Source organism: Athene cunicularia, assembly GCF_003259725.1.
Source record: "Athene cunicularia isolate RWA chromosome Z unlocalized genomic scaffold, athCun1 chrZ_part2, whole genome shotgun sequence".
Classification (NCBI taxonomy): domain Eukaryota; kingdom Metazoa; phylum Chordata; class Aves; order Strigiformes; family Strigidae; genus Athene; species Athene cunicularia.
In genome coordinates this window covers 6879565-6901906 of record NW_020799143.1, presented here as the reverse complement: position 1 = coordinate 6901906, position 22342 = coordinate 6879565, and the positions used below count along the sequence as shown (strand labels likewise).

At 34.2% G+C, this 22342-nt stretch overlaps 1 protein-coding gene across 1 annotated transcript in view; it reads right to left on the bottom strand.

The window, feature by feature from the left end:
* Positions 1-1748: 1748 nt before the first annotated feature.
* SLC27A6 (solute carrier family 27 member 6) overlaps positions 1749-22342 on the bottom strand; it is a 35024-nt gene continuing 14430 nt past the window's right edge. The window contains exons 5-10 of the mRNA XM_026866432.1: positions 18389-18583; positions 9569-9659; positions 7772-7970; positions 6694-6791; positions 4716-4846; positions 1749-2745 (exon numbers count right to left, since the gene is read on the bottom strand). Of these exons, the coding sequence (XP_026722233.1) occupies positions 2569-2745; positions 4716-4846; positions 6694-6791; positions 7772-7970; positions 9569-9659; positions 18389-18583 (891 nt within the window). The 3' untranslated portion in view covers positions 1749-2568. The remainder of the gene's footprint in view (positions 2746-4715; positions 4847-6693; positions 6792-7771; positions 7971-9568; positions 9660-18388; positions 18584-22342) is intronic.

Here is a 22342-nt window from a genome sequence, read left to right as displayed (position 1 = left end):
GACATGCCTGAAATGCCACAAGGGGCTGGGATATTATAATATAGCCTTTTACATGTATCCAATAGATTTGTGAGTAGTATGCACGATTATTGTAGTGCTTATATAAGGTGTGATTTCTTTCAATAAAGTTGAAGCTTGCTCTATCATTCACATTGAATAGGCTGCTTGCTTCCTCCGCCCGCTGCAATTGCCCAGGCTGTCTTGGTTACACTAGGGAATACAGGGGGAGTAGCTGGAATTTGGTATTTCTCCAGTGGTCACACCTGGCAAACAGACATCTATAGGCTGCTCAAGCCAGCTAAGTCCTGCTGCTGCTGAAATATACCACAGAGCTCAGGAAAACCAATTGGCTGCCCTAGTAGTGGACAGAGCATGAAAGTTGGGACACATGCATTTTTCTTCCTCTAATGCTCTCTGCTGTATCCACTCCACACAGAAACATCTTCATCACTGATACTTTACAAAATAAGCCACCAAATAGTGACAGTTTCCATTTTTTTTTAAACCACAAAAGGTATTTACTTCTTTATCTCTTTTTTAAAATATTTTCCCCCTCTCATTTCTGTTGCATTTAAGTGGTAGAACCTTTCCACTGGCCATACTCTTTACAGCCAATTATTTAGAAATATTGTAAAGCAAAATAAACCAAATAAGTGGTAAATCTGATACCAAAGCTAAGAATTTTATTTTGTTGTATTCATTTATATTCTCTTACAAGATTAAACAGGCTACTATGGAACTCAGTATACATTTAAAAAAAAAAAAGGATTCAGTTGTATTGTTTGCCATAGAAACCACACAATTTTTACTGTTGTGATAGAAGAAAAAGGATCCTGAGGCACATTCAGCACATACTTATGTTAAGATGGGTGTAAAAGATAAAATAATTTTGATTTTTAAAAAAATCAATCATTTGCTCAAAATTATAACCTTACTTGCAAAGTTGGGTTTAACTTTATGGTAAATACTTGATTCTTAAATTTGCAGTTTTGGACTAGGGAAACACGAGTAGCTGCACAACTGAGCAATGGTACTTCCATTCATCTGAATAAGTGGCAAACCCCCATCCTCCTCAGCATTCTTCCATAGACAGCTATTTTGGGAACTACATGAAGACATAAAAAGCAGGACTACCGAAGAAGTTGCTAGACCATAGTGTCCCCTTACATCCTTACCCAGCAGTTCTTTCCTTTCCCCATTTTATGTATTTAACAATTACATTAACATCTACCATAAAGCATAATGTTGGTGTAAGTACTGTTTGGTCTTGCTGCTTTGTAAATTGCAGAATGGCAAACTTGCTTATTTATACTGGCAGCCTGATAAAGAAGATTGTATTCAGAAATATAAGCAAGCTATGAATCTCCCTATGTTTTTACTGCATCCTTGGTTCTGGTTTTTAAGGAAAAACCAATGGAAGTAATAATCAGTGAATCAAAAGTTGACACAACTTCTAACATCATGTTAGATGAACATAGTAGGAAGAAAAAAAATATACATTTTAAGTATGTTACATCCTACTCTTTTATGGCAGCCTGGTTTCACACAACAGTTATAACAGATACTTACGATGCCCACTGTTGAAGACAGTCGTCCTTTCAGTATTCTACAATACTGCTTCCTGTTGATCAAAGCTGGCATCATGCTCCATTAGAGGAGGTCATTGTGCAGGTAGTATATCAAAACAGGCAACAAAACAAGCTACAATCAGACATAATCAAATGTGGATAGTACAGAACTTGGCTTAAAAAAAATCTAACACTTTATTTTAAAAACTTTTAAAAAGCAATGCATTAGAATATAAGGTTTAGTATTTTAAAAATTCTACTATATTTTATACTCATACAATAACCTCTGGCAATCATCTTCCCCATTAAGTGTGAACATCTTCTTTGCCTATTCTTCATCTGTTACTAATGCTCTGTATTCAGAATTTGACACTCCAAGAAGACAGTTTAACAAATGAAAGAGCATGGATTATAACAATCTCAGCAGTGATGTTAGTATAAACCTTAGTTTTGAGTTTGATTGGAGGGCTTCTCCTTTACTCTTTCATCTAACATTCCATCAGAAAAGTCCTCTGCAGAAGATCTGTTTTTTCTTCCAAACACTGTCAAGTGTTTATTTCTTAAAATATATATTCAGAAGTATACAAGAAATATAAACTACATTTTAAAAAGTGTTACTGGCATATTTTCTCTCTAGAAACAACAACATCTGTCACAATATCTTTATATGTTGAAATTTTTACTGTGTTTCATACCACATATCATTCATGTTCATTTAGTACTAAGAAAATCTATCAGAGTCAGCATTTCTACTTCAAAATTAAGACAAAATAGATTTCAGTCATGTTTTATTGGTCATTTACTTAGAAGTTGGTCTCAAGAGAAAAAAAATATTACTGAACAATAATGATGAAGTGAGGAAAGATACAAGACATATCTGAATGTAAATATCAAGTATATAAAATTAATATTTTTTATAATTACATATAAATACTGGTAATTAATATTACTGTTTTCTCAGAGTAACTCATATAGACTGCCACTTAATAGTTTAGGTTAATTAAAGTTTCATTTTCCCAGATAAGATCATCTCATGTACTTCTTTGGTTAACAAGACATATGCTTTCTTAGAACTGTCTAAAAAATAAAGAGGATCAGTAATTGTAGATGGATTAAAACCTTCATCCACCAGTCGAAATTTCTGTTGTTTGAATGTTCCAGTCATTTCCATTTTTTCCTATAGAAGAGAGAAAGATTCATTATTCAATAGAAGAGCTTATTTTCTTTTGCTCACATTCATGTTTGGTTTTTAAAAATCTCACCTGATATAAAGTTAATACTGTTTATTCTCATTACTCTGAAAAACTAGAACTTTTGTGCTTCTATGGACCAACACCCAGAGGCATGGTGGAGAAGTTACAGCCCATTGCTTTCTGCATTGCTGTGCAGAGTCTCATGACAGTGTCTCATTTGGTGTAGCCCCAGCCTTGCACAAGACAACCTATAGCTTCTTCATTTGTGCACATTTTAAAACTACACATCATAAAGAATCTGAGAGTAAAAACTTAATTATTAACAACTTCTTACTGATAAACTCAGGACTGTCATGTTAAATAAAAGGTTGAAAGAATCACATGGTACATTAGCCACACTCAGATTCAGCCAGGTCCAAATGAAGGCAGATCTTTACTGTACATTTTAAAACATTTTCAAGCTTCTTTTCAGTGTTGCTGTGTTCCTTAGAAGCAGTGGGAGGCATCTCTAGTGAAACTCTTTTCCCTATCTTCCCTACCTCTTCTCAGCCCCACTTTCTGACATCTCTCCATTATCTTCTCTTCTGACTTTACATTTTTATATATATGCAAACAATCTCTGAAAACAAAAAATTGTATTATCTCCAACAACTCAGAGGTTGTATCTACTCCAGATTTGTCTCTAGATTATATCTACCTGCATTTGTTGGTCTAAAACTTTCTGATATGTTCTAAGGTATGATTACATGTCAGATCATAGCATCACCAACAGCAATTCTCATGTAATGTAGGCATTTAAATTTTAATCAAAGTCCCAGATGCTTGATGTCCAGGCTACATCCAAGATTCAGACCCCTTCTGCCCAGCATAAAGGCTTTTTTGTATCTCTATATAGTAATAAATCTAGACTAGGTTCTCATCGTTTCATAAACTGACTACTGCAACATTCTCAAGTGTAATCTTGTTTGTACCAGAATGCTGCTGCAAAAAGTATCTTCTTGGACTTGAGATAGATATATATACATATGTTTCAACTTCAAGATCCTTCACAGCCTTTCCTTTTCCCCCCTTTATTCTGAATTAGTATTCAGCATCTGATTGGCCCAGGGAACCAACTGCCATAACTTCTCTTTCAAAACAAGTTTTTTTCTTCATCTTTTCCTCAGACTTAGGAGACTTCCTTCATAAGCATCTTTAAAAACATTTTTCCTTTTGCCCTTGTCATGATGTTTTCAAAATACTTTCAAAATGTCTTCAAAACGAAGATGCTCATCAGGCTTCACTTACTGTAATGATCAGTATTTTATGTTTTCTATACTCCCTCATTTTTTCTAGTCATATGTAGTCAGTTGTATTATGTTCACATTTTTAATTCTTTAGGGAAGGGACTATTTTTTCCCAAATTGGACAGTTACTACAGTAAAGCACTAGTACCCAAATACAGATTTCTTTCATTACTATGGTAACAATAATAATGCACATTTCCAATTCACTTTTTCCATTTACCTAGTACCGTTTCAAATGCTTTAACATTTATCATTGTATTATACAAATAATATTTCATTAATTGTGTACAATCAGTCTCATGCTTTAGCTCTATATATCTTTTCTCATTTCCATTGAATAAAATGGATTTTAGATTATTTTCTCCAGATGCAATTGTTCACAATATGAAACTTTGTTTTCCCATGTTCATGCTTCTAATCTCCCTAAATCCTTTTCTATGATCTCTATCCTTTTTCATTTGTACAGTTCCTCCTGTTTTACCATAATCCGCAAATTTTATTGACTTTTTGTGAAATTTGTTTCTCGGGAGTCCATTAATGAAGACAGCAAATAGGATCAATTCTAAAACTAATCATGATATATGAGCAAGCACTTTCTGTTATTCGTTTAGCCATCTCTGTTCAAATAATGTAGATATTTGTATGCACTGTGCAATAATGCATCTTACCTGGACTCTTAAAAAAAGAGGACAAGCATAACTTGGTAGATAGGTCACTACTTGCTTATACATTTGCTCCAAGTCCAATGATGTACTCTGCTTTAAGATAAGTGAGGCCATTCCTGCTTTTCCTTCATGATCTGGGGGAAAGGGAGATAAGAATTTTGAAACATGAAATAAAGTTGACATTTTAGTGATGAGCCTTACAAAAAAGAACTGCAGTGCATTAACAAACTGACATTCATATATCATTTTCTGAGTTTCAGTAGTGTTGGAAGATTACATTCATATTTTATATGAAATTACATACATTTGGAGATCACTCAAGAGATCAGTTAAGCAATAATGCTGTAAATGAGTTTGGCAGGTACAAGTAAATGGAGATCCATGCTCAATATTAATCAATAAATGTGGATAAACATCAACACCATTTGGTTCTCAAAAACCGAAGTGGTGAGCCTCTTTCCTGGATTAGCCAATTATGTCTTCTCTTCAGTTTTAGCCTTTCTCTTGCCAGTATCTTGTCTCAAAACTGGGTATCTGAACATTGTTAATAGAGAGGTTAAAAGTTCTTACTGGTTTGTCTGGAGTGTACTGTGGGCCTGTGGAAAGACCAAAATGGTTGAAATATAAAAGCAATGAACTTCAGCAATCAAAACCAATTGCACACTTCAACCATCAGCTATTTTTTTTTTTTTTTTTTTGCTAATGCTACAAAATCTAAGGTACTTGACTTGTTTATGTGCAAATAAAGACAGAAGCAAAAACCGGGTAGGAATCTGCAGGTAAACGTTGGATAGGAAATGTGAAGCATTTGAGTTATGCTTCTTCATTATGATCTTTTTTGTTGTGTGGCTTTAAACTAGAGGTGATATGTTTTTCTCATTTTAAACTTATTATTTTGTGTACCACCCTGGCCAACAACTAAGCATCCAGCCAGTTTTTCACTTGCTTCCTTCTCCCATAGGATGGGAAGAGAATAGAAGCAAAGCGAGAAGACTCATGTATCAAGATAATGGCAGTTTAACAGGGAAAGAAAAAGCTACATGCACAAGCAAAGCAAAACCAGGACTTCATTTACTCTTTCCCATCTTCAGACTTATGTTCAGCTGCTTCCTGCAGGGCAGGGCCTCACTCAGCACATGTGGTAGTTGCTTGGGAAGACAAATGCCATCACCACAAATGTCTCACCATCTTCTTTTCCTCAAGCTTTTATTACTGAGCATGACATCATATGATATGGAATATTCCTTTGGTCAGTTTGTCCTGTCTACATCTGCTCCCAAGCTCTTGCCCAACCCTAGCATAACCACTTCAGGGAGAAAGCCTTGATACTGTGCAAGCTATAACTTACTAACACTTGGCTATCAAAACTATTTTAGCTGCCAATGCAAAGCATAGCACCATACAGATTCCTGTAAAGAAACTTCTCTCTATCCCAGCCATACTTAACACATTTTAGAAAAATATTTAGCATGAATGAGAATCAAGCCCATATGATTGCATGAAAATTAAGAAGAAATGAATGTATTCTCTTAATTTAATTATTTTTCTCTTAACTACCTTTTTCACCTAACAAATGGTTTATGAGGCTAACTGAAAAGTGTAATAAGATAGAAGAATGTCTTTAAACACTTTCCTTTAGAGTTACTTTAATTCTCACCTTGTTGACATTTTGACACATGGATGTGTGGATTTTCCATGGATGCAAATTTAATAAATCTTTAAACTTTATGACATAGCTGTCACAAATTCATGAAAATATTTTTTTCAAAATTACACATCATTGCATACACAAAAATGCATGATACACCAGCCCATTCACATTCTGGTGTTTTTTTCATGATCTACATTTACATTTTAGCTAGGTATTAAACAGATGAGTCAATCAGAAGTGATTCATAAGTTTAAAACATGAACTGAAAGAGTTATGAGGTTTAACAACTAACCTAGGGGAAGAAAAACATACACCTAAAGCTTTTTTTACCTGGCACAGATACACCATACACATTTGCTTCTTGTATGAAGTCCAACATTACAATGACATCGGAAACTTCTGTAGTTGCAACATTCTCCCCTTTCCATCTAAAATGTGTGAAAAAAATCATTTTATCCCATGAACAAATACAGACATTTCCTCTTTAAAAAAGCACTGATTTTAATAGGAACTCCATTCATTTCAGACTAATACCAACTCAAATTTCTTCCCACTTGTCATGCTGGTATATTGATTCATCTGATCACCAGAAGACAACACTAGCAATTCAAATGGTACTGGATATTAGCTATCACTATAAAGCACAATGAAAGCTCATCATAATCTGATATAATGGTTTTCAAAATTTTGACATTGTGTTGGTTTAAGCCCTGCCGGGACCAGAGACAACATTGCTGTTGCCCCAGCCTGACCAGCTGAGGGTGGAGGAGGAAGTGAGGCACAAACCACAGGTTAAAATAAGAAATTGTTTATCGCACTGTTGTATTAAATCTGAACAACAACAGTAACAATGATAGCAACAAACAGCAATAACAGTGAACAAGACAAAAGATAGAGAGAAATACTGCAATGGTTATGGAACAAACCCACCATGTGCTCCCCATCACCAAAAGCCACAAAGGACCAAAGTCCCCACATGGGACATGGTCAGCATGGTATGAATAACCCAGCTGAAGATCCCTTCCCGCCCTCACTCTCTGCTGCGGAAACTTAACCTTATCCTAGCTGAACCAGGACAGACATGCATCTAAAACATATCAAATGGGACCAGTCTTTATTATTTGAAACGTCTTTTTCCACTTCAGTATCCAACTTCCTTGCTTGCATCAAAACCATCACTAGTTACTATGCTTATTGGAAGGACTGTTCAAAGAGCTGTAATTCCTACATTCTGGAAGTGATCTATCCAGCTCCATTGGGAACACTTTTTACAAAATTAAGCCCCTATCATCCACTTTAAGATCATTATAAACTGCATCACAATAGTAATAAACTGAACAATTCTGGCTGAAAGCAAATAGAACAGTTGTTTTTAATGAAGAAGTGTGACAAGAAACAATGATTATACCTGAAGGTGTCTCCAATCCTGTCCCAAAAATAAAGAAAATTCTCATGGTCTTGAACCATTAGATCTCCAGTATTAAAATACAGATCTCCCTTCTTAAATACCTCACAGAGTAATTTCTTTTCTGTGTGTCTCTTATTGCCAGCATAACCAAAGAAGGGATTCTTTGCATTGACTTTGGAAATGAGAAGACCAGCCTCACCTATACAGAGAAATTGAAAGAATATAAGCCTAAGGTATCACTGCACATTTTGTATCCTTTAAATTAATAATAAATTGGTACATATGATTTTACAAGACTAGGAATCAAGTTTGGCAAGGTTCAGTACCAAAGACCCAATAACAACTTACTGTTTCTACTGATTTACAATTCCTGTGGTCACCTCTACATGCAAAGTGACTATAAAGATACGGTACAACGTCCACTCAAATTCTCAGTCTTTTGTATTTTTTCCTGATGACTCATAGTTTTCTCTCAGACCTTTCACCTATCAATTGTGATATCACTACTAAGCTTACTATCCTATCAGAGTGCACACTTCAAGTGAATATTATGTCCCAGCCCCCACACCTTAGTGAATTTCCAGTAATAAAAGTCTCAACTTCAGCTTCCTACTGAAAAACTAGTGTTAATAAAAATCAGGTTTCAATCCAGGCATTAAATCCTTATTTATTTCTCCTTTCAGAAGTTCTGAGAACACTTCTCAAGGATTTTCATTAATGTGATATAGACTCATTGCTTTCTTTTTGGAGTAAAATATTAAAGTTTCAATACTTTTTTTACTCAAAACCAGGGAGAAGTGGTGATAGGATTATCCTGTTACACATGTAGAGAGTATCAGGGTGTTAGTTTGCTGAAAGTGGAAGTACATTCTGAAGAATAAAGCTTAAGAGTTACATTACTTTGTACCAGAGACAAGAATTATAAATTTGAAAATACATAAAAATGGGTCCAAAGGTATGCACACTTTTTAATATAAGACTGCTTCCTCATAAGAGAGCTGTGCCTTTTTTCCATAAATTGGTAGTGTTTAACGTGAAAGCATTTAGTTCACTGGTAGCATCACTGGAGGCATTATGCTCTGAAGACATGCCCTGTAAGGCATTGGTAAGACAAAGTCTATAGACAGAGATAATACTTTTTTTTAGACCAACTGGTATAACTGGGGAAAAAAAAAATAGACCAGCTGTCTAATTACAGAATGTGTTCCCTTCACAGGTCAGTCTGACATCCCTATAGGTAAGTTCCTATAAAACTCTGTATTTTGGGGCCATATTTTCCTGAAAGTGCCCATATTTGCTTAAGACCTGTTAAAAGACTCTCATAACTGCTCTGAAAAATCTGCTTCAGCTCCCTGTTAGAGCTTTCTTTCTGATTTTCAATTTGAGTTTTATTTCCTTCAGCTTTCAGGCTTTAATTACAGCTGTTACCTTCCTACAGTATAACAGAAATGCTTCAGTATCTGCTAAACACTTTTACAATAGGTATAATCAAGAGATATCAGATATTTGATAAGTAATCTTAAGACAGCTATAATCAATATTTTTTTAATAAAGAAATTAATAAAGGAAGTTGATAAACTTAATCAACTCAGACACAATCTCTCACCAAAACCCATTTGCTCTAATTCACCAGTCTTATTTGTAAATCTCTTAGGCAATCATCTAGGTTAACCTTCTTTAAAAAACATAGATGCTGTCATAGTACAGTAACACAACAGCAAGGCTCCTTAAAAAATTCTCTGGAGTATTTGTATTACAATCAAAAAGCCATTATATCCTATTGAAATACATTCTTACCTTTCTTAACTTTTTCACACCAACCATACTTATTTCTGACTGGTTCATCTTTTTGGAAATCATACTTGATTAAATCAAATGGGAAAAAAAGCTAAAAAGCAGAAAAAGGGTTATCGGTTATTCAACTACACAGTGACATCTGGTGGCAGCAAATATAAACCTTTACTCCAATCTTGCTTATCTAAAAGCAGAACATAGTTTCATTTAAAACAGAAAATACTCTGCATTTAAACTTACACCACTGCCTGGAGGTAAGCAACACCAAAACATTTTTATAGTCTGAAATACTTGATGAAGAAACAGAACCATAATTTCGTTAGGTTTCTTACAAATAAGTTATGTGATCCACCTGTCAGTTGAAGAGCCTATATAACTCAGGATAATAGAAGCATAACTGGAATTTAACTGACATTTAATGGTGGTGGCTGATATAAAGAGTGTTCTTGGGGTCTTCTGACACCTAAAACAACTGGCAAAGCAAAAGCCTAAATCTCCTTACAAAAGGAACCCTGCTTCCTGTTGAGTTTTACTCTTGCTTTACTACCCTCAGTTCTTCCCTCAAGCTTTCTCAGGCTGCTATATGGTGGAAAGTCTTACCAAGAGCACCAGCAGAGGAATACATACTCCCCTGTTGTTTGATACAGCACATGTTCTGCAGTTATACATTTTTCTGAAATACTGTGAACCCTTGGGTGCCGACACTGCTGACCTGAGTGTTTTGCCAATTATCAGGCCTAGCACAAAGGACACAGCCAGCATAAAGATAAACCAATAACCAAATTGTATTTGATACAAAAGGGTCAATACATAGGTGAGCGCTGGGGGTACAAACAAGTCAGTTAGATTATACATAATCGACATCAACCCCACTGACCCCAACAATGACACCACACAACCAACAATGGGTGGAATAAATGGTGAAATGCAGTCTCTCATAGAAGGGATGGGAAACAACTGAGTCAATAAGCCAAACACATAAGACCAAGGAAGCCACTTACTGAACCTCTACACAGCCCACATTTACAAAAGCCAGACCTGACTAGAGCCCAGACCCAGGGAGACAGGAGGTCCTTCCCCAATAGCAAACTCTGCAAAGTGCATCCACCTCACAGACAGACACTGCCCTTCCTGCAAGTGGTCCCAGCTTTTATCCCTAAGTGGGACACCTGACCTTTGTTTACTTAATGTGGGACACCTGGGGCTCATTTACCCAATGGCTCTTCCCTGGAGGGAAGCCTAAAGTTAAACTCACCCCCCCTTTGTGAAGGGCTGTAGGAATCATCCATATGTCAGCCTTAATTTGGGGCTTGGGGTTGAAACCCCAGCATTTCACTGAGTTCCTGCTTAAGTTTTACAGCTAACTTCCATCTTGTGTAAGGATCACAGAGAATGTGTCTCTAAGTTAGCTGAAGAAGAGGGCAAGATACACATATCAACACTAGAAATTGCAATACTTTTTTTTTCTCCAACATATACAGGGTCTGACTCTTATTTTGCTTAATTTTTCTACTGTGATATAAATCAAAATTAGACCTTTCAGAGACATTGACAGATATCATATGCCCAGTACTGTATGGACCACTGTCTTTACAGTTGTTATCCTAAGACTTCAGTTTGCCCAGCCTGGGATTCCGATTTCCCTGTTCATAAAGGAATATATCAGCAATCTATTTAACAATTAGTTAAACCAAGGTTATCAGTTATCTTCTCCTGAAGAAATCCTGGCAAGCAGAGAAAACAATTTAAAAAACATATGTACCTTCAGTCTTCACAATAAAGAAATGCAAGATAATTTAAGGATGAAGTTATGAAAGTGACTGAAGAGTAGCATGCTAAAATATAAACCCCTTTGCTTTTTCTGCAACTAGTTTTGATGAAGAGTTGCATAATTATTTTAACCTATTTTGTTGCTGTAGCTATATCACATAATTGTGTTTTCAAAGAAATCTGAATAAATAGCAAATTGAACAAACATCAAGCACACAATTTCAGCCTTATATGGACAAACTTGTTTCATTGAGTCTTTTCAATATTCACCACTGTTTTCCTTCTACCTTGTCTGATATTTTTAACAATTAATCAAAGATATAAGGTAATAGTGTGCAAAATCATGATCCAAGAACTGAAGTCTTTTTGAATAAAGGGTATTTTCTTAATACCTACAGACTATAGCATTTACCAAAGTCAAGAATTTGAGAGACAAAAATTTCACCTTAAGGAGAAAATAATAGTATTATTTTTGATGAACAAAATGGGAGGTATTAATAATAAATGCAAGTAATTTTTTCTTAGAGTCTTTTCATTTGGCTGTCTACATTTAATTGCTGTTCTTTTATACTTTCATTTTTACACTGATATTTACTACTTGAATAGGTTTCATACGACAGACCAAATGCAATGAATAATATAAATAATAAGGCTGAAATGGTATAAAATGAAATGTTATTCTGATATTAGAACACCAGTGTGTTCTATTCAGTTCTTTTTTATCTGTTCATTCCTTCAGAGCTCGAGATGCATCTTGTGAACATAATAATCTGTATGATGCATTATTTTAAGTTGTTATAAATACTCAGAAACTAATTTAGTACCTGAGACCATCTAAAACTGTTGAAACCTGAGAAACTTTATTTATGTTGCTGCATACATCTTTTAGTGCCTGCAACTTTAGAGTATACTGCCTATTCCACTTAGCTTTTTGAAATAATAACCATACAAATACATAAAATGAGAAAACAGATAATGCAGTAGACATGCATAATGAAACTATGCCAATATACATTCCATGCAAACAGCTGTCTCTGTGCAATCAGCCTTCTTTTCATCTTAAATACTAGGAATTGAAAGCCCCAGAGCAATGCATTTAGTCTGGGTACAGGCCTAGATTTGTTTTATCTCATTATTTAAAATTTACTGAAAAAGAGGGCCTGAGCTGTTACAACATTACCATAATATTTTCACAGAGTACTGCATGCAGCATTCATCATTTTAATCTACATTTTACTCCCTAAAGCACCACAGAAATATACCAAATGAGAAGCATTTATCCATCTGAACCTTAAAATAATTTAAATTGCAACATTACTGTTGGTTACTATGCTGCTTGGATGTTATCTAATAACAGCACCACCACCCCCCTTTTTTTTAATTAACTAGAAATAAGTGAGTTTAAATACGGTTTTGAAAATAGTTTTGTAATTCCTAAAGTTTCAACTTAAAGTGAATGCTCACAGAACATTCATCAGAGTACAAAGATCACAAGGTATTGCTTTTTAGTTAGTTACTTGTTTTAGAGATAAGATACTATTGAATGCTCTAGAATAATATATATTTATAAACTAAAGCATTACATTTACTAGATTTAGTTCCAAACACCTTAAAAAAGTGAAATGTAAGAAAAAAAAAAAAATTCTGGACCATAATATCATCATATCTTCTCAATGTTTTAAAAATGTATCTGTATTGCCTTATTTATGCTACTAAGAGTATATACATGGGTCGTTTGCATAGTTTTATTAGCAAAAGTAAACAATACCAAGAAAAAAAAATAAATTAAGCCATGCTTGATATTAACTGAATTGCCACATAGTGTAATAAAATGCATTGGAATACAATTGAAGTACCTTAGATTATTTTAGCTTGAAACTAGTCAAAAGAGCATTAACAACTGGATTTTCATTGGCCAATGAATTTAGGAGCTTCCACTGCTTGAATTGACACATACCAATGTTTTTGCTGTGAATCCATTTTTTCCAGGGTCTTAAGACCTGCTTAAACCTAACTTTGTTTACTTTTAAATTAAAAAGTATCTCTTCTACCACATAAATTCTATGACTGTATGAAATAAGTGCATAATACTAATTCTGCATTACTGTGTAAAAGAGAAAGTATTTTATATGTTGAGGTGATTTATGATTTGTTATAAGATTTAAATGTTTCTAAGCACAAAGCTGATTTTGATCCACACAGCTTTAAGTAAGAGATATTTAGATTCCTGTAATAGTTGGAATACTTATGCTTAAGAAAATGAAGAAATAAATTTATAAATAAAGTGTGTTTTTTGGTGGTTTTTTTTTTATGCTGTTTTTTCAGGTCTACTTGCCACGTGTTGTTTTTAGCCCTTCTTAGTAGCTTCCTTGGATTTCATTAGTCCCACTCTCTCATTGCATGTTCTTTGCCAACACTCATAATTTATTTTGGCGTAAGAAAGATATATATATATATATATATATATATATATATATATATTTGATGGACATGACTGAGAATCTTACAAACTTTTCCTGTATCACATTTATATAAAGACACACATAATTTATATAATATATAATCATTGCTACATATATATGTAGTCAGATGTAGATATATATGTATGTCAGATGTAAATATTAAACAGTAATTTGTTACTATATTAATCCATACACTATCTTCTTTGTAAACGATTTTAAGTTTACCAGCTAAAAAGTTAGGCTGCTACTGTTCTGTTTACTGATTCTGTATGAACATCCTTAATGAAGAATTTATTCATATACCACAGTGATGCTTTCAAGCACATGAACCAACCTCTCTTGAGTAAAGTGTGAAAATAGGCAAGTGCAAACAAAAGCACTGCTTTAACATCTCTTACACAGTGGTTTCTTGATTGTTTGGCAACTACTGTAACATTAACTGTTTCTTCCTATTAAATTGCATCTTCCAAATTATTCATGAAAATAAATGTGTTATGTAAAACCTTGTATTTATCACAATTATTTGCCTGAAATCCTTGGCAGTTACTGACAGAAAAGTTCCTTTGCTCATTGAGAGCTCAATTTGTCTTCTAAAGCTGTAACTTTTGTCTGCATTTCACCTTTAGAAACTGTGCCACTGCTATTACCTACAACAGAAATGTCTTCCTATTTATTTTCTGTATTGCCTGCTAAAAATCTTATACTTTGAACCTATCTTCTATTATTCCCACTATAGGCTCAAATATCGTTATTTATGGGTTTTTATAGTGCCTTTACTTCATTCCAACTGTGCAATTATGCCAGTAGAAAGAGAGTAAGTTTCTTCTTTCTCCTTTACTGTATGACAATATATTAAACAAACAAGCCTCTCCTCCTCTTCCTCAGTTCTATTTCTTTCTATTCCCAGTTTAAGAAACAGGTGTTTAGGAAATCCCTAGAAACTATGTCTAAGGGTATTTTCTAATAATGTCCCATGTGTCAAGAAAACAATGTTTCAAAAGTTATTGTAGTATTTCTTTGAAGAAACAAAAGAGAATAGGAACTGGATGGCTGAGCCTTGTCTGTGCCATTCTCTGCTTTCCAGCAGGAGACAGTCTCCCTTTCCAACTTCAGATCATTCATGGGTCAGCAAACCAGAAATAAAGCTGCTCTCTTTTACATATTGCTAGATGTCCAGCAGATGTAATTCAGGTTGAAGTAAAACAAACACAACAGCTACATTTCAGAATTCATCGTTTAATAATCTGTGTAAAACGTGTTTTTAAAAATCCATAACAAATGCCTAAAATAAGTCAAAATGAACTTATTTATGGCATTACATAGTTTGTGTCACAATACTCATAGATTGTGGCATGATCAAAAACACATATAAAAGGTCCCCAAACATAAGTATTGGTTTAAATATGTACTTTTCTTAAAAAAAAAACCCAAACAAAAAAACAAACAAACAAACAAAAAAACACACTAAAACATACATCTCATGGTACTTTCAACATTTCCTCTCTCAATCTCTTCCAGGCTTTTCTGAAACTGCACTATACCTAAACCCATGTTCATGTCAACACTACTTTGCTTCAGCATACGAGGGAGCTAGCTGTTCCTGAAAACTGTCATGAAACAGACTGAAGGAACTGCCATCCAGAGGAACTGCACTAGTGACAGAAGCAGAGCCCCAGTAGTTAATAGATTGCAGAACTGTTAATTTGAGATATGTAACTACTGTAATCTTATTGATATGGCCTGTTGTTTCACTGAGACAAATTCTTTCGGAGAGAGACCATCTATGTCATGCAATCATAAATGCACAGGATCAAAACATATTACTTACTAAAAAGCTCCTGATGGTGTTCTGAAACTTCCTTGATTTTAAAGAAATCTGGGTCAATCCTGTTTCCACATAAAATTGGTCATATAATCCATCTACTGACCTGCCTAAATATACCATGCCCATGTAACAAAGGCAACAGAGTTCATCTCTGCACTCAATCTGGTTTTCAGTGACAACCTTCATTCTTCCCTCAGACTTTACAGTCATAGAATGCTGAATGTATATACAGTGGGGGAAGGGTTGTGAACCAATACACCTCAGGCCCCCTGGAGAATGGTAGTAGCTAAATATTGAGGCTGCTCACAAATAATGTGCTTTAGCTACTTTCTTTATGACAGAAACTATGGAAATAACTGAAGACTTGCTGTAGATTTATTTCAAGGGAAAAAAAGATTGTTGAAAATGACAATAAAATTGATTTCAAGCCAAGCCAAATGGAATGAAGGGCTTTTTCCGGTTCATAAAATATCTTATGGTCTTTCCATATTCATACTGAGTAAGCAAGGGGACAATCCATAATTATTTTAGCAGACTATACTGATATTTCCATAAACTATAACAGTTCCAACTTGGAATAGTACATACATTAGAGAAAAGATGTTTAGTGATGTGAAGTATTTACTTACAAGTGCATTTATTTTTTAATTACAGTTTTCATGAGCTATTTTTTCTCCTAATCTTCAGTGACTAACTCAAATCCTAAATCCAATCATTAAAAAGGAAAAAACAGTATGTTCCATGTGCAAAAGACCCCAAAATACTAATCTTCCTTTTGGAAACACAAACAGCACATGTTATTGACATATAGACTACTAAGACATGACAAACTCCCATACCACTTGATAAAAATACAGATAATGAAATCAATGAATATGTAATTTCAAGTCTAATCCTTTATGTGCTGTAACCTTCACATGGTGTTTCTAAAAGGTTAATGACTTATGACAAAACTCTGTCAAAAGTTCTAAAATATTGAAAACAAGTTTACTCAGGTTTGGAACAAATGTAAAATTTCACAAGATTAAAAAAAAAAAAAAAAGAAATAAAAGTTTAAAATAATTAAACCATGTGACTTAAGTCTGAAACAAAAACAATATCAGCTCTAATGTTCCTAGTTCACCTGCTACTCACTATATTCCAGATTCTCGATTACCTGTAGTGGATTTGTATCCTTCTAGAGACATCCATCAGAACCAGAAGTCCACCATGCATACTACAGAGCATCAGTCATGTAGAACAGAGAATCAGCAGAGTTGGCCTGCTTAAATTCCTGAGCTCTCAATAATTTCTGAAAAACACACTAGCTCTTGTGGCATTTTTCTGAGTGTTTCCAGGTTCCTCCCTACTGTCTGGGTTTCTATCCCAGAAGTGAAGAATTCCTCTGCAGTGACTAACGCAGGGATACTGTATTGAAGCTGTGGATCCTGGAACATAAACTGCCTAGAAACCCATTTGCATGTCATCAGAAGATACCTCTGATATATTTCCAAAACAGTATTTTTACATCATTCTCTGAAAAAAACGTTTTGTCAGTAAATTTTACTATCTGTTCTCCTCAGGGGCAAAAATAATACCTAAATCAGCAGGATTTAAAAATAGATTTAAATCTAGATAGGCATCTCAGTATAGATAGGTATCTCAGTTAATTTGCAAACTCTAGGCAATGCATGTAGTCCTATTTATTTCATGAGTAAAAATTGGTGTAAATAACAAGATACTGTTAAATATCTAGTGTCCTTGCTAGAAAGCCTTGCTAAATAATCTTTTATATTATTAGCTAAAGCTTGGGACACGTTACTGACTTCTCAGACCATTTAAGAGATGGTATTAAAAGGACACAAAGGGAAAAAATCTGTGAATTTCAAGCTGAAATAAATTATTCTTCAGTTACTCAGAAGGATGAAAGAAAATCCACTATATGTGGTGTAAATAATGTGTACTCTTCTTCCCTAAAACATACAACTTTCCCTGTCAAAGCTGATGAAATACAAAACTGAATAAGCAGTGAGAAAATGTATGTTTTTTCTGGGTTTAGGACCTAGAACAAACCAAATAAATATAGCTGACTTGGTAGTTAAAGTGGCACAGAATTTTTAAATTAATAGCCTTAGCAAGTATTGTCTGTCACAATTACTCAGCAGTCATTATGTTTGCATTGTATAACCTTTGAAATTTCTGAATAATGACACAAACTAGATGTAGTTTGAGTTATTTATGCTAATTGCACATAGGTTTAAAATATCTCTTAAAGTTCTATCTGCCTGTATGTTACTTTATTTTAATTACTATTAATTCCCATTTATGCCAAATATTTACATAGCAACATACAATATAAAAATACTCATTGAAAACAGATCTAAATATAATCTGTAGAACACTAAGGACAACTGTGTGTTTATTTCACAAGATGATGAGTACTTAGGTATTAAAACCCAACTTCCTCTTTTGTCCTTTAATATAATAGAGATTTGAAATGATACTCAGAATTTACTCAAAACTGTCAGAAGAGAGGCAAGGCCTTTTTGACTCTTGTGAACTTTAAGTAAAATCTAAGTGTTCCTGCTGAAAGTATAACTGGGTTCGGTACTACACACTATCCATTATACTTTGGCAAAGATTTTACAGAGCGTCAGTTAAATTTGCATTAACTAAGTTAGAAAATTTACTTTGTGCTTATGACTGCAGCCCCATGTTCTGTGGTTAAACAGAAACATTTACCTTCAGTACTCTCTTTTACAAAGTACAATGTAAATAAATAGTCACCTTATAAAAGAAATTGGTGCGTCCAACAGAACCAATTTTTCCTGTGTGGTTCATGAAACAAATGTTTCCTTCAGTAGCACCATAAAACTCACAGATCTTAACAGCACCAAATCTGTTTAAAAATTCTCTCCATACATCATTTCTTACTCCATTTCCAACTGCTAGTCGGACTTTGTGATTTTTTTCTCCTTCCCTCTGTTAAAAAAGAAAACATAATTATAATGTACTGATAACTGCATTAGATTGTTGCATATACTGTGGGAAAAATATAACTTCTTTAAATACATCAAGTATAAATTACAGGAACAAAAAAACACAATTAAGGAGTTAAAGAAAACTGGCATAGCTTGCCTACAGTTACAGTGTAGCAAACTGCAATCAAAAACGATTATCTTGTTGAACAAGCAAATCATTCCCTGAGTAATGGCTACATGAATTTGTATAACTGCTTCCATATTTTAAAAGTTACATCGTCTCAGTCTGTTTCCACTCAGAGGGATTAGAAAACTAGGAAGAACAGAGAAAGGCGGGAATTATTTCTGTCATGGGATTAAAGTCAGCAGAGATTAATAGTTACTTTTCTGTGTCTTCAGACTGAGTATAAGAAAAAAGAGATTTCACACATTTGTAATATCTGTTCCTCCCCACACATTGTATGAGTCATCTTCTGCATTTCTTTCAATATTAAGAACCGCATTGTTGAATGTTACTTGAATGTTACTTGAATATATTATTTTTTGGTAATTTTGAGTCTTTGCTATTGTCAATTTCCATGTTTTATTACAAGAAACACAATAGTACGTGTTCATTCAGTTCAGTGAGACTAATTTTACAAATACATTCCTAAATCTTGTGATTGCTTGAGGCATATTTAAAATACAATTAGATTTAAATTAAAGTATCAGAAGGCAAAGATCTAAAATGTTGTTGGTTTTGTTTTGGTTGGGGTTTTTTTTGTGTGGGTTTGTTTGGTTTGGGTTTTTTTTTGTTGTTTTGTTTTGTTTGTTTGTTTGTTTTTTTAATTTCACCTATTTAAAAATAAGACTCCCTTTTTAATCATTGCAATTGGCAATACAGAGTGCCCTAGAAATGAAACAGCACAAAATATAGGTACAGTTTGTGCCACCACATACCTTTAGAACTGCATAACAGTTCCAATACTGCAACACTGTCTTATATACCTCTATAGAAGTACACTTCTACAAATGTATACAAACACTTCTCTATATACGCATGCACATATATGCACTTATTCTGAGTTTATATATACACATATACACATCCACATACATACACTATAGAAAGCAGACAGTCCCTATTTTCTGTTCTTCTATTCTAGTTTCTTTTCCCCTCCCATCTCTAATTCAGCATGAATTAGTATGTCTTTATAGTGAAAATCCATTTTAGCACCTTTAATCTGGTATAAAAGTACAGCAAATTATTTCTGTGAAGAGATCTGGTTAGCTGACTGAAACAGGAACCTTAATTTTGGATGTTAAAAACTGTTAAAAACTGTGAAGCTTCTACTGAGTACATAGACAGGAGTGTTCCTCAATTTTTCATGAGGATTGTGAATTCTCATTTCTGTAACAAAACCTGCAAGCACAGTGAAATTTTAAGTTCCTCCTCTAAATCACGAAGACCAACCAAGTTTTTTCTTCCCTTTTCCAATGCAGTAACTCATAGAAAGATTAAAAATTCCTTTACTGAGCTTCATAATCTTTCTTCTGGAAATTTAAGTCCTCTTGCTGGAATGACTCAGCAAGGAACTCACCTATTTCACTAGCTGCAGATATCTCTTGGCAGATTACAGTCTGAGGCATTATCCTGCTATTTGACCTCAAAATTACATCACTCACCAGCACTCCTCAGTCCCTAATTACTCTGTTTTTACAAGAACCCAGTTCTTTCCTATTCCTTTCTCCTTTCCATTACTTCAGATGTAAAAGTAATTTCTAAACATACACGCACACACTTCACTGACTTCATGCTAAATCATTATTAACAAGTGAGGCAGTACATAGTACAGTGAAACTGACAATGGACATAGCCTGGAAAAAAAAGTGGCTAAAAATTGCCCATAGATGTAGTTTTTGGAGTGGTTTGGGTTTTTTCAACTTCAGATCAGTATCACAATGCAACAGACTTTCATATATCTGAAATAATAAGATCTTTTATATCACAAATTCAAAATCGTTATACTGTGAACAAACAACAAAAGTATTGATTTTTTAAAGAGAAAGTGTTTCAGGGGAACTTTGTCAGGAAACCTTTTAACTCTTCTTTTTGCCCCAGAAAATTGTCCACCATCTTTAGAATATCCCAGACAGCTCAACTTAAAACTTTTCAAAGTGGGTTACTTTCCTTCCAGTTTCATTGCTAAACGGAAATTAACATGTCAGTAACTGAACTGCAGATACCCCTCGCTGACATCACCAAATTATTCAAATGTATTGCCTCTGCTATGCTATGAAAAATAGCACATAAGATTCTTTCACAGAAATCCTTTGGGTCACAATCAACAGAAGACACAAATATGTGCATATACATACACACACTAATTAATGGGGTCATTCATCAGGATAGAAACATTCAAAACCTCTAGAGACCAAGTAGGTGAGTTTGCTTCTACTACTTATAAAGCATTGATGGCTGTTTGCTGAAAAGACACAAACTAGGATGAACTAGAAAACAATGGCCTACATGGATTATGTTTGGGTGGTTTGTTTTTTTTTAAAAGGACAAATACAGCATCATTTATTATAAGTGCAGTTACTTCAATATGTTAAACTCATGTTATTTTGGCTGCTTATATTAACACAGCACAAAGTTGTTTCTCTAGAGGAAAAGACACAGAGTAAACCTGACAGCATTCTACTATGCTTTCAATGTCAACACCTATCAACAATATGACTATCCCACTTTAGGAAATATTCTCTTAAGGCATTCAGCCCTTTTGCAAAAATACAAAGGTGTATAATGTCATGAAGAACTGATAGCAGAAAACAAATTTTCTTAAAAGAGAGGGCATTAATTCACTTCTTCACAACTGAGGTAAATTTTCCATTAGACTGCATTGCTGCAACTGCCGTATTTGTGATTTAGTCAGCTCCATCACAGTTGTACCCATCTGTTGATACGACTCCCTGAAAAGTACTGCAGAGCTTTCTGGGGAAAAGTCATTAAAACTGCCATTCATTTAGCAGTCTTTCAATCATAAGAATGGATACTATATGTAATTTAATCTTCCAGAAGGTTTAGTAAGTATGACAAGAATGATCATAATGAGTAAAACATTTAAACAGTGATACAAATTTATCATTTGTTTTACAAATGAATAAATTCATATAGCTATTTTTTACATACTTTTACATAAACTTCTGTATGATATGACATTAATTTATGTGAGCTTTTATAACTAACTTTCAATAGAAAATGAACCATAGTAAATAAAACAGTTACATTTTTCATTACTCAATCTATATATTAATCATCTGTATTATTGTCCAGATCGCTGTCAGAGTCCAGCTCTAGGGCAGGCACGTTGGTATCCATGGGCACTGGGCACTGTGGCCAAAAACTTCTGCAGTAAATAAAATGTAATAAATAAGAGAAGGGAAGGAAAAGGGTAATATATTTGCTAATATATTTATGAGCTAATAATTTGCTAGTAACAGAAAATTCTAAAAACATTGTTGAATGATGCATACTTAGGGTGTCCTAATGCATGAAACCTAAATAAATTAAATATGCAGGAACTTACACTTAAACAGACTCTAGCACCAGTCAGTCATACTATGAATTTCTGCCATCTTCAGATGGCATTTCATCAACTAGCTTCACTTTGGTACAGTAGGTAGAATTGCAGGAGTAGGAGGAATTCCAAGGACACCTAGTACACAATTTTTCTGGGAGATAAGCTCTGCTATCCTTGTGCCATTCTTGACATCCAAA